We start from the raw sequence: 14,497 nt of genomic DNA on the forward strand, positions 1-14,497 counted from the left end.
TCCCAGCCACTTGGGAGGCTGATATAGGAGGATTGTGAGTTCAAAGCCAGCCTCAGCAACTGTGAGGTGCTAAGCAACTCAGTGAGACCCTGTCTCTAATAAAATGCAAAATAGGGCTGGAGATGTGGCTCAGTGATTGAGTGCCCCTGAGTTCAATCCCTGGTACCAAAAAAATAAATGGAAGTATTGTGTCCATCTAAAATGGAAAGAAAGAACCATTGGTAGGACAGTCTCTTTTTTTTAGTTGTTGATGGACTTATTTATTTATTTATATGCAGTGCTGAGAATCGAACCCAGTGCCTCACACATGCGAGGCAAGTGCTCCACCACTAAGCTACAGCCCCTGGACAGTCTTTTTTTTTTTTTTTTTGTAATCTTAAAACAAACAGAAAAACTTTTTGCTCCTCATAGTTACTACCACTGTATCTCCCTCCTTCAGAGCTAAATTCTTGAAATCATTGCCCAACTGTGCATTTACAGAGTTCACTTCTTTACTTTTTCTTCACTCCAGATTTCTGTAACAGCTAACACATCAGAACAGATGCTGATGTTGATGCAAAACAACCTCTTTATCAAATTCATTGGATACTTCTAAGCTGTATCTTGAGCTTTCTATAGCATTTGACCATTTTGCTTTGAACCTTTTTCTTCTTTGATTCATATTCCAGACTCTTGGTTGTATTCCTGACTCCTCCTCAGGTTCCTCCTCTTTACCTCTCCCTTTAGTTAGTGGTATTCCAGAGTTGTTTCTTTTCTCATCTTTCTCTATTACTTAAGTTATACTTGTGGATCCAGTGACTCATAGAAATAGACTAGAGCTACAGAATCCTCCTAAGTTTTAGACCTAATACAACAATTTGTAATAACAAATACTTGTTGCTCAAGTATTTTAAGCACAGCATTTTCAAAATCGAACTTCCTTTCTTGAATTCTCTGTGAGGATCTACCCAATTTCCCCATACCTGAAACACAGGAGTCAGCCTTAACTGTTCACTCAAGTTCAGTTTTTCAAGATGCTGAGGGAGTGACCTAAGGCATTAAGTCAGTATCTGCAGTCTTGAGAATGAATTATACCCTTCATTGCTGAACTAGGAAAATAGAACCTGAATTTGATTTAATTCCTAGTATTCAGTTAGAGATCTTCAAAAGAAGAGCTGATAATATTTATCTGTTTTACATTCTTCTAGAGACTAGATTTTAGCATTGAAATTAGAAAACTATTTTCTGAAGTTAAATTTTAGTACTGAAACCTAACCACCAGCTTTTTTCTCTTCTCTCTGGTGTATAAAGAATTGATTATGAGTAACCAAGTTAGGATGTTTTTAAAAATCCTGATCAACATTAAAAAGTTTTCTTTAGATATTGCATATAATTTCTGTTCTTCACATCGTTAGTATACACATACTTGAGGCTGAATTTGACAAGTAAACATTTACTTAAAAAAATAATTCTGTGGATTTTTTTTTTTTTTTAACCAACAACCAATGGAAGGATGTCTGTAGGTAGTTTTTATAAGTATTAAGTTTTTAGTAAAGGATTGTTATAAAATATAGGTACATTTTGAAGATTCATTTGGTTAAAATGCTACATTTTAATCAGTCTTATATCAGAAGGTACTGCTTTTAATAACATCATCTTAAGTATATTTGATAGCAACAGATTATTAACTATCACTTGTATATACCTAAAAATAGGCTTGTAGTAAATTGGGCTGTTATTAGTCTTTTTTTAAAAGATTGTTTAAATAATGATAATAATGATGATTTAAATGCCACTTCAGTGTTACTCAGGTATAACTGATAGATTAGATGACTTGTGCCTATAATTTTGATTATGAATCAGTCCTTCCTTAAAGATATTTTACTACCCTGATTCAGATACTTTTTACTAATGATCAGTTTAAGCCATTTGAATTACTTGATTGGAATTTTATCCAGTCTGAAAAATATTATTTGAAAGTAACAAATGCAAAGAAAACTGGCCTTGCCATAGGTTCAAACCCTATTTCAGGTCAAACATGGTAGTGCATACCTGTAATCACAGCAACTCTGGTGGCTGAGGCTGGAGGATCCAAGTTCAAGATCAGCCTCAGCAATTTGGTGAGACCATCTCAAAATAAAATAAAAAGGATCTGGTATATAGCTCAGTGGTAAAGCACCCCTGAGTTCAATCCCCAATTGTCCCCCCTATGTGCCCCCCCAGAAAAACTGTTTCACTTCCTTATCATTTTTATGGTATCTGATGAACTATTTGCTTCTTTGAGCCTCACGAAAACCAGGATGATAGAATTTCTCTTACAAGGTAGTTTTGAGAACTAGAAATGTTGTATGTAGAGCATCTTACACAGTGTTTGGCAGCTAGTATGTGCGTAATAATGCCAGCTTATATTGCTTATGATTCAGGTTAGAGTAGAATAATAGTTCATTTAATATTAAGGTTAGAGTAGAATAATAGTTCATTTAATATTGAAGCAATTTGTAGTTAATCTGAAAGGTTAAAGCAGCTTCCAAATGGGCAGCCATTGAGGCAGATTGTCACTGTCATATGTGCCAGGTAAAGACTAGTAATATATTTTTAAATATATTATTACCTATCAGGTTGATGAATTGACTAAGTATATCAACATATAAATAAATATATTTTTTAAATATGTGTGTGTGTTTCGTGGGGGGTTGTTGTTTATTTTGAGATAGGGTCTTGCTATGTTGCCAGGCTCAAACTTGTGGATTCAAGCAATCCTCCAGCCTCAACCTCCTCCTAAATTCTGGGACTCTAAGTGCATATCACCATGTGAGGCCTCTAAATGATTTAGTAGTTGGAGAAAAAATAGGGAAGAACATTTTTTAAGATAAACTTAAAATTTTAGATACTAATATTTAAGTAATTTTTTAATAATACAGAGAATTTATAATATAGTTTGAATGTCCCTTATCCAAAATACTTGGGACCCAAGAGTGTTTTGGATTTGAATTTTTCATATATCTATCCTAAAGGTAATTCTGTACAATATTGAGGTCAGGGATGGAAGTTTCCACTTGTGTTGTCATGTTAATGTTCAAAAAGTTTCAGATTTTGGAACATTTCAGGTTTATGGATTATATAGGGAGTTATGCTACCCAAACAGTAGCCACTAATTGTATGTGACCATTTAACTTTAAGTGTAAAATAATTCAAATTAAGTTCTTTGAAGTTACTACCCATATTTCAAGTTGTTTAATATCTATATGTAGCTTTGTTGGGCAATACAAGTATATAGCATTTTCACTGTCACAGAAAGTTTTATTGGACATTGCTAATGGGCAGATTGAAAAAGGATGAAATGATTTTTTAAAGTGAGTAGTTAATGGGAATAGTCATTCTTATACTAAAACTTTGCCTTTTTAACTTGTTAGACTTAATCATAAGTCAGAGAATTCTTTGCTCTTACCATATAATAATAGCTGCCATTTATGAAGTACTAGCTAAGTATCAGACTCGATCTATATGCTTTATATTCATTATCTCATCCTCTTATATCCTCTTTATATAAGGAATTCTGTAAGGCAGGCACCATTATCTTTATTGTTGGAAAATTGGGTTGAGAAATTAAATAAAAATTAAAGAATCATAGCTAGTAAGTGGCTGAGCTAGTTTTGAGCATATGTCAGATTCCTTCCCCTATTCTTAATGCTTTATTTAAACTATGGCAGCCCCTGCATATATTGTACTTCTGTGCTCCTCCAAAATAATGCCATTTATCTCACTTTAGTATCCAATGTATTCCAGGAATTTTAGGTGTTTTTTCTAATTCTTACAAGAATCCTAAGAACCTTGTCAGATGGATATTAATTTCCTTTCATAAATGAGAGAACTGAGGCTCAGAGGAAGGAGTTACATGACTTGCTAAAGATATTAAAGCTTGTGACTAAGAAGGGACCCAAACTCTTTGTCATGCCTGTTCTCTTTTCATGATACCAAGTTGCTTTTCTAATTAAGCTTAACTGGGATTTTATAGTTGAAGATGTTATGAAATTCCTTATTCATTTCTGGAACAACAGCTAATGCCATTTAAGTTACATGATCCCTTATTGTTGCTTTTATGAACTGACTTAAATCAGATCAAATAATTATCAAAAGAGGTGGGAAGAACTAAATTTTAAGTTGAAGCAGATTTAGATTACTGACTCCCACTAAGGTTTCCTTGACTAAAAGGTTTCTATATTTTAACATGCCAGTGTAAACTTGATTCTTAAGATGTGCAAGTGCATTCATATTATATTTTTTAAGTTTATGATGTGATCTCCAGAAATGTTTTGAAATGATTATGTGTGGACTTCTTTGTTTTAGGAGACAGTTCCCCTGTTATACTCAGCAGATACTTACGGAGCATTGTAATGAAGTATGGTTCTGTAAATTCTCTAATGATGGCACTAAACTAGCAACAGGATCAAAAGATACAACAGTTATCATATGGCAAGTTGATCCGGTATGTATTCCAATATGAATGGTTAGATTATAAAAGTAGATAATTTTGAATATAACTCATTGGTTACCTATTTTAAAGTGTGCAGGTATAGATAATATTCTTTTCCAAGTGCATTTTTTATTATATTTATTACTTCTTACCTCTTCCTGTGTTGTTTAGATAATGTGTAAATTAATATTCTTTAAATTGTTGAGTATTAGGTACTAGTGATAGGTAAATCTGTATACATTATTTAATTCTCTGAGTAACTCTGTGAGTTGCCAATATCTCCTGTTTTCAGGAAACTGAGAATATCTGCTAATTTGTGTGTTAGCAGTACTTTTTATAGATTAATACAGTGTCCATTCTGTTATAAGTTAGAGAAGACTTAATTACTGCTTTGCCTTTTAAAATCCTTCATTATCTTGCAGAATTCATGGATCTTTTCCCCCTTTTCCCAGTGGTATACATGAAAATATTGGATACTGAATTTAAAATTCTGAGTTCTCGCTAACATTAGGTCTACAGCCAAGCACAGTGTGCACATCTGTACTCCTATACAAAACGGGGAGGCTAAGGTAGAAGGAGGATAATAGGTTTAAAGCTAACCATGGTGAGTTAGCCAGGACCCTGTCTCAAAATAAAAAAGGTTGGGAATGTAGCTTTGTAGTAAAGCACCACTGGAGTCAATCCCCCGGTACTTAAAAATAAATAAATAAATATCAGATTTATCTTTTTACCAGGTGACATACAGATTTTCTTTTCTTTCAACCTCAACATTTACTGAGTAATCAGAGAAGTACGTGATTGAGGAGCTATACTTGATTTAGGAACTATTCATCTAAAATCATGAAGTAAATAAACTCATTTTAAAGTTTAGAATTAAAATATGATATTAGTTCAGGATTAAGTTTTGGGATCACTCCTGTGTTGAAAAACTGGATAAAAGCCATAAGGGAAATAATTTTTAAAAGAATCAAATTTGAGAGCGTATGGCAATTCTTATACCTGTGATATGCAATGAATGATGGGAGGTAAGGTACATTCTTTAATGTGAAGCAGGAATGGGGGGGGAGTTGTTTGTTGGTTTGGTTTGGGTTTTTTTGTTGTTACCATATACCCTTTTGGCAGTCCAGCAAGCCTACAGACTCTGATTTCTTAGGAAACCCAATTATGCTGAAAGATAGTTATCATTATGTAGAGAAAGAAGCAATATATTAACACAATAAGAGCAGCAGATCTAAAAACTGCCAGAATTTTAAATTAGTGATGGGCATAAATAATATCATAAATATATGTAACTATAATATTATATGAAAATAATATTATAAATATTTGTAACTATTATATGAGAGTATTTGTTTTCTTTAATGATAAGAACTACATAGGGGCTGGGATTGTGGCTCAGCGGTAGAGTGATCGTCTAGCCACATGCAAGGCACTGGGTTCGGTCCTTAGCACCACATAAAAATAAACAAAATAAAGGTATTGTGTCCAACTACTTCTAAAAAAATAAATATTAAAAAGAACCACATAATATTACCTAATTTACTCTATTACCTAATATAGTAAATTAGTACTATATTATATATTAGTACTCCTTCTGCTACCTAATATAACTAACACTATTTTGTTAATTGCCCTCATTAAGATTGAAGAAAATGGTGAATTTCAGGGTGTTAAATGAAAATAGAGATTTGTCTTTTTCCCATTTAAAGACCCCTGAGTTTATCCCTAGACTCTTCCTCATACATCCTAGCATAAGAACCCCAGTAAAGGGGATATAAGTTTAGAAAGGGAAATAAAATGCAATGAAGTAAGCATCATACTAAATACAAATGAAGTATTATGAAAAACAAAAGGAGCTTCATAGGTGGTAGTACCTCATTAAACCCTGACTGTATATCACATAGGTAGAGGAAAAAAAGAAAACGTTCTAGGAAGAGAAGGAACATCTCTTATTTTCTCCCACTCCAAAAAAGAATAGAATCAATAATGTCAAAGAGTGGGAAATAAAACGGAGAAGTGGGATCAAATCATGGCCTTGGAATTCTGTTCTAAGGAGTTCTGTTTTCACTTAGTTGTTTACAAGGTATCTGAAAAGGAAGGCAACAATATCAAAAGGGCGCTTTATTAACTTTTTTCCTGGTGGCTATATATGAAAGTCCCCCTTCATTTAGCATCATAAAATAAGTGCCTACTGTACTTTTGCTTTAGACAGACTAAGTATATGATGATAAACCATAATTGTTTAATAGTGGGTGCTCATAGAATTAATTCTCTAGAAACTGGGCAGCTGAGGAAAGTAAGAAAACTAAATCTTAAATGAAGTACGGGATAAAGAACTGTTTAAGCAAAAGTAGTTAGGAGTGGCCCTTGGGTGAAAGAAAATATGGCTTAGCATTTGGGCAGCTTGGTGGAAGAGTTTTGTGTAGACTGAGATTAATGAAGCAAGTAGCAGCAGATCAAGAAAGATCTCTAATGTATCATTCCTAAGGAGTTTTTTTGTTATTGTTTTTGCTTTGTTGTGTTACTGGGGATTGAACCCAGAGGCACTCTACTGCTGAGCTACATCCCCAGTCCTTTTCGTTTTTTGTTTTGAGATAGAATCTTGCTAAGTTGCTGAGGGTCTCTCTCAGTTGCCTAGACTGGCCTCAAACTTATAATACTCTTGCCTTTGTCTCCTTAATAGCTGGGGTTACAGATATATGCCAGTATGCCTGGCTGGTGTTTTATTTTTTTAATGGATAGAAAAAAAGAGAACCGTGAGATTTAATCTTATGTTATTCCAGTGCCTAGTTTCTTCTAACAGTTTTTCTTAATTTTGTCCAAAAAATTAATTTCACAGCTGGTTATGTTGGCGCACACCTGTAATCCCAGTAGTTTGGGAGGCTGAGATAGGAGGATTGTGAGTTCAAAACCAGCCTCAGCAATGGTGAAGGGCTAAGCAACTCAGTGAGACCCTGTCTCTATATAAAATACAAAATAGGATTGGGGATGTAGCTCAGTGGTTGAGTGCTCCTGAGTTCAATCCCTGGTACCAAAAAAAAAAAAAAAAAGAATTTCCCCATTCCCCACAAAATTCAAGCAAAATCATATGAACTCCATGTGAATAAGTTAGTATAAAGACATTGTACTTGTGAAGGTATATTCTTGTTTTTCACTTCATCTTTAATAGGATGATTTTTTTTTTCATTAAGGTACATGAAATAAATAAGGTGGGCTTTTTGGGGTTTGTTTTTGTTTTTTGTAGTCGTAGATGGACAGAATACCTTTATTTTTTATTTGTTTATTTTTATGTAGTACTAAGGATTGAACCCAGAGCCTCATGTATGCTAGGCAAGCGTTCTGCCACTGAGCTATAGCCCCAGCCCTGAAAAAAAGGCTTTGAGTTAAATATTTCTAAAGTAGTTAAGTCAATTTAGAAGCAAATTTTTTTATTGCTCCAAACCATTACTATAACTCAGAGTTTGTTCCTGGAAGATGTTAAGCTAGTCAGAAATAGTAAATGTTGCATATCACTTTGACCTAATACTGTCCATCTAATAGAAATACCTCGTGCCCATTGCCTTCCCAAGAATCAGAAGTAGTTGCATTATTAGTTATTTAATTATGTCAAAATAGTGGATATTTGGACTAGACAATTATACGAATGATAAAATTAGAGTTCCACTGGTGAAGAAACAAAATGTAGTAAACATAACCACTTCTCAGTGACATTTAAACAAGGGAACCACCTAACTTTATCAGACTGTTTCAGACCCATTTGTAACTGCTTGGATGTCATTGGTATTGCAATACCACTTCCACCACCACCCATTCTGGGTACAAGGCTCAAAAATAAGCTCAATCAGTCTTTACATCAAAGTCTAAAACTTAACTCATTTCTTTTCACCTTTAGCCAAATCAATCCATCCATCCTTCCTTCCTTCCTTCCCTCCCTCCCTCCCTTCCTCCTTCCCTCCCCCTGCCAATATTCATCCACATTCCCTAAACCAGACATCTGGAGGTTGTCTTTGAACTTTCTTGTTACATTCCGTCATGTCATTTTTATCTCCAAAGTATCTTTTCATCTGACATATAGTCCTGATTACATTATGAGAGCCTCATTTTTAGGGAACTGTTACTGTTGTGTTGGCTCTTTATAGGTTTCTTTATCCTGTCTCTTCATTCCAATTTACCTTCCATTTTGTTGTCCCAGTCCTTTCCTTAAAACCTAATATCTTATTATATATTCTCTACCTTGACATTTTTAAGTGATTCTTCACCCACTGGATAAAATTGAACCTTTTTCTAAAATGAACATATCAACTCTTCTAGCCTTGTTATTTGCCACTTTCATGTCCATGCAGCCTACAGAGCTTTAGAGTATGGGTCTTAAAGTTGGGCAGCCCAGATTCAAATTCTTCCTGTATGCTATAAACAGGCAAGTTTCTAACCTTTATAAAGCCTCATTTCCTTCCCAAAAATAAAATTTCCCATTTTAATGGCATTAAATAAAATTTCTCATTTTAATGTTATGAGGGAGGGGCAAGACCCATCTCCTATACTTGTGAGGATTAAATGAAATATTGTTTATGGGTTAGTATTAAATGTTAATATTTATTAATGCTAAATAAGTGGTAACTTGCTGATGGAAATAAAATATGGTATAGACACTTGGAAAATAGCTGGGCAGTTTCTCAAAATGATAAGCATAGAGTTATCATATAACCCAGGAATTTCACTGCTCTGTATATAACAAAGAGAAAGAAAAACAGATGCATATGAAAACTCATATATATCTTCTTGGTCATATTATTCATAGTAGTCAAAAAATATAAATTAAATGTTCATCAACTGATGAATGGTTTAACAAAGTGTACTGTATCTGTAAAATGGAATGTTATTCAGCAGTAAAAATGATAATACATTCTATACCATGGATAAACCCTGAAAATGAAAGAAGCCAATTGCAAGAGACTGGATTATATATATTTCATTTATATGAAATGTCTGGAATAGGCAAATCCATAGAAATAGGATATAGTAGTTTTCAGAAACCTTTAAGAAGGGAAATGAGTAACTGCTAATGGTTAAGGGACTTCTTTTTGGGATGGTAAAAGTATTATAAAATTATAGTAATGATTGCACAACTCTGTGAATATATTAAGCCCATAAATTGCTCACTTTCTAAAGATTAATTTGTGCTAAATTATATCTCAAGCTATTAAATTAAGAGTGAGTTCTTGTTCTGCCCATATGTTTTTAGTTCCCTTGGACAAATTCTGTGTCATCTTCATATTTCTCATCTAGTACACAGTGTCTTATATACCCACTATATATAGTGGGATGTGGAAATTTGAACAGTTTTTTAGGAAGCAAGCTATTTGATAAGGGGGAAGTATTGATATAAAAAGTTCTTTAGATTAAATAATATTTTCAAAGCACATCTTTATAGCTGTTTAAGTTCTTATAGGGATGGGATTTAACTGAGTTGTATGTCTTCCATTCTAGGATACACACCTGCTAAAACTGCTTAAAACATTAGAAGGACATGCTTATGGTGTTTCTTATATCGCGTGGAGTCCAGATGACAACTATCTTGTTGCCTGTGGCCCTGATGACTGCTCTGAGCTTTGGCTTTGGAATGTACAAGTGAGCAAGCTCCATTCTTTCTTTATTTAGCTTAAGTACAGCATACTCCTTATAAACATATTCTTGAAAAAACTTCATTCTTGATTTATAGAACAGAGCCATTCAACCTAAATTACTATAGTGTATCTTACAAAGGATAGTTCTGAAAGTGAAACTTAAGTGTCCGATTTATAAATTTAAATATGCTGAATAATAGAGTTTTGGGAAGAATGGATCAGTAAGCACTTTCAGAATGTTTTTCTTTTTGTTCCATGGAACACTACTACTGTGGTGCCTCAGAAAAGATTTTACATTTGTTGCATATTTTCACAGTTGTACACAAAACTTCTAAGTGTAAAATATCAGCATTAAATAAAATTTTCCATTTTAATGGCAATTACCTCATCTCTGTACCTACACTTAATATTCTGAGCTGGTTTAGCAAAACTGAATAATATTTTCAGTACTTATTTTTATAAAGGCTTTATTATTTCTAAATTAAAAACTTGAACTTTATCCAGGGTCCCATTTTAGAAAAACTCAGCATTAGATTTGCTCCATTATTTATATGTTTTAGAATATCTGTGGTAATAGTTTAAAATTTTTTAAAACTTTTTTTTTTTTTTTTTATGAGCTGACTGATAAGGTGATTTTTGTTTGTTCAACATCTCAGGAAATGAATGGTCCAGAATATGGTTTGAGTATAAAAGAATAACCTGGCCAGGCCTGATGGCACATGCCTGTAATCCCAGCAACTTGGGAGGCTGGATTTTCAGGCCAGCCTCAGCAACTTAGGCCCTAAGCAACTTAGCAAGATTCTGTCAGATAAAAAACAAAATGTCTGGAGGTGTAGCCCTGTGGTAAAGCAACCATGAGTTCAATGGGTTCATGGGTTCAATCCCCAGTATCAAAAAACAAAAATATAACTTGGTGGGACAGGATTTTGAATGCAGGAACTTTTAATAAGGAGTGTGAAAATAAAACCACACAGATAATTCAAATAATGAAGATGGTATAGAGAACAGAATGAATACTAAGATGCACCTGCATCTTAGATGAAATTACATAATTCTAATTCTATTGTTTTAATAGTAAGGTTTCCTTATGCTCATTCAGAGAATTCTCAAATGTTAATAAAGTTGAAAGAATAATATAATGATGACCCATATGCCCACCATCATAGGTTTGATAGTTCTCACTTTTTTGTTTTATATGTACATATATATATATATATATAAATACCTTCAAATATGTCCATGTAGAAAGCATTTGAAAATGCAGATATATTTTACTCCTAAATATGGAAGTATGTATCTCCTAAAAACTAGCATTATCCTACATAATTAAATACTGTGATAGCTGACATTAACTATATCTAATATTCATTTCATCAAAATCTCCAGTTGTTCCCTAAATGTGTAATCGTGTCATTTTTAGCAAGGTAGCAATTAATCAGTGGTATATTTGTGATTGAGTTCAGGGAAGTTGGCAAAACAGAGAAGAAAATAGATGATTTTCTCCCCGTAAAACAGAGCTGTAAGTAAATCTGATTAGAAAAAAGAAAGAAATTTTTTCCCATTAAAATTTTTTTTTCCTCTTCGAAGATAGGAAATATGTAACTTTAATTCTATAATAGGAACATCATTTATAGCAACTATATAGATTTCCATGGAGTCAATTTTGAATTCTGGACAAACTGTGTTCTAGTCTGTTTTACTGTGTGCACTACTTTATACTTTTTACTTTTGTTCTAAAAGAGTAGTCTTTTAATCACTTTCTCAATTATTCTTTTGTGTTTTTAGGTAGGTTTCTAATAATCTGATAACCTCATAATACTTAACTGTTTTGAGCGTAATCAAATAAAAAAGAGAACAGCTGAACAATTTGGGGGAAAGGATTTAAGATTGCTGAACTTTTTTTTCCCCTTAGTGTAAGGAAAACTTCTGGTTTTCTTGTTTTTGTGCCCTCTGCCTTTATTAGTTGGCCCCAGTTCCTAATCTTACCCTTTGTTTACACCCTTTTATTTTTACTTTTGATTGCCATTTCTCACAGGAAATTTATGCCCATGTACTTTTATTATACCAAGGGCAGCTATTATCTCTCAGATCCTGTTTCTAATCCCTGAACAAAACGGAACCAGGACTAGATTAAATGGTATGTGAATACCTTCTAAGTTGAATAATTTATAAAATTATAGCAGGAAAATATCTGAAGGTTACAATCACTAAATATGTTTACTTAGTTGGAAACAAATATAGCATGACTATGCCTAAAAGAACAGAGATTCCTCTTTATTTCTGCAACTTTTAATTGGAATAAGGTTACATATCAGAAAAATAATTTTCATTTCTGTTTCCTTACTGTATTGTAAGCATTTGACTATGATATATAGTTTAAGGGCATTTTTTCTTTACATTTCTGTTTAGAGAGGTATCTTGAAGGTCTTATCCACAGTTTTATTTCCTTGTAGACAGGAGAACTAAGGACAAAAATGAGCCAGTCTCATGAGGACAGTTTAACAAGTGTGGCTTGGAATCCAGATGGAAAACGCTTTGTGACTGGAGGTCAGCGAGGGCAGTTCTATCAGTGTGTGAGTATTCAGTGCCCCCTTTTCCAGTGTCTACTTGTTTAAAAGCTAATTTAGTTCTGTTTAAATAAATAATTTACTTGACTCATTTTCTTTTATAAAATATGCTATATGAAGATCTACTTTGCCATCCTCCTAAATAAGCACTATCCTAGAATTTATTGGGCTGAGGTTCTAGCTCAGTGGTAGAGCACTTGCCTAGCATATATGAGACACTGGGTTTGATTTACAGCACTGCATATAAAATAAAATAAAGGTCCATCAACAATTATGTATATTATTGCTCTTTCATTCTTTTGTTGTTGTTGAGTTTTGTTTGTTTATTCAGTACTGGGGATTGAACCCCCAAGGGTGCTTTACTACTCATTAATCCCCAACCCTTTTTGTTTTTTGAGACAGGGTTTCACTGAGTTGGTATGAGTGGCCTCAATCTTGGGATCCTCCTGCTTTGGCCTCCCCAGTATCTGGGATTATAGGCATGCATTACTATGCCAATTTTGTAAAAGTGTAGACCTTGAGTTTAGCAAAATATTAAAAAATTTTAAAAAAAAGTTTTGCTAAACACTTTTGTTTTAAGAACAAAGTTTCTAATTTTTTGGAATGAAAGATTTAGGATTTAATTTCTTTTGAGCTTTTCAGCCTTTTGAAATTTTGTAATAAAAATTTGCTGAATTTCATGTGTGTTAGTCACTTGTTAGTCACTTTTCCATTGCCAGGATAAAATACCTGAGAAGAAAAACCTTGGAGGAGGAAAGACTTATTTGGCTCATATTTTCAGAGGTGTTATTCCATAATCAGCTGGCTCTCTTGCTTTGGGTCTAAGGGAAGATGGAAGATCATGGTGGAAGGGCATGGCAGGGGAAAGCTTCTCATATCATGGCAACCAGGAAACAGAGAGAGGAGGGCAGTAAAAGGAGCCAGGAACATAATATAGTCAGTCCCCTTGGGCATGCCTTTTAAGACCGTTCTTTCTTCAACTAGATTCCACCCACTACATTTTCCACCATCTCCTGATAAACTAGCTATGAATCCCTGTTAATTGGGTTAACTCATTGAAAAGTCATAGCCCTCATGATCAATCACTTCCAAAATCCCTACCTCTAAATATTGTTGCTTTGAGGATCAAGCCTTCAAAACATAGCCTTTGGACATTCCAAATCCAAATTATAACAATCATAAACATTTGGAGAGTAAAAAGGGTGATAAGTACTACTGGAGAATTTGTCAGTATTTGAGGTGTATTCTGATGATTATCTTGAATTATTAGAATGATGAAAATAAGTAGCAGGTTAAAAGTTCTATGACACGGTAACCTATGATAGAATTGCCATGTCTTACCATTCTGTATGGATTCTGTGTTTCATATCATTGCCTTTTATGATTTCAGTAGAACATCAGATTTATTTTTAAGACTCAAGATAGTAAATATACTTAATGTACCTAAAGATCAATTATTACAAAGATTTTTATGTACCATGACAAGTTATTAAAGTTGCTTGATAGCTCAGTGGTAGAACACTTGCCCTGTATGTGGGAGGCCCTGGATTTAATCCCCAGCAACATGTGTGTGTAAGCACACAAACACAGAGATGGCTTGAAACTAATAGGATATAGTATTATCTACATATGGCTGTTAATCATTAGATCTTAGTTCTCTAGGCAAAGGATAACCATGTAAGTTTCACTGATTTTGCTACCCCATATGATGTTTAAATCTTCAGGATATAGACTTCCTGGTTCTCTAATCTGAAAAATGGAAATGATAAGTCTTAGAGCTGTGACTAGTCAGTGAGATAATGTCTGTAAGAGCTTTGATCTGTAAAGCCTATTACAAATTTGGTAACATATTG

The 14,497-nt window shown here is 33.6% G+C and overlaps 1 protein-coding gene across 2 annotated transcripts in view; it reads left to right on the forward strand.

Annotated features, from left to right (window-relative positions):
* Positions 1 to 14,497, forward strand: part of WDR26 (WD repeat domain 26) — a 44,697-nt gene that overhangs the window by 16,374 nt on the left and 13,826 nt on the right. For both annotated transcript variants that reach the window (XM_081298655.1, XM_081298654.1), the window contains exons 7-9: positions 4,327 to 4,465; positions 9,941 to 10,081; positions 12,531 to 12,650. In XM_081298655.1, the coding sequence (XP_081154781.1) occupies positions 4,327 to 4,465; positions 9,941 to 10,081; positions 12,531 to 12,650 (400 nt within the window). The remainder of the gene's footprint in view (positions 1 to 4,326; positions 4,466 to 9,940; positions 10,082 to 12,530; positions 12,651 to 14,497) is intronic.

Source organism: Spermophilus citellus, assembly GCF_964194105.1.
Source record: "Spermophilus citellus genome assembly, chromosome: 6".
In the NCBI taxonomy this organism is placed as follows: Eukaryota; Metazoa; Chordata; class Mammalia; order Rodentia; family Sciuridae; genus Spermophilus; species Spermophilus citellus.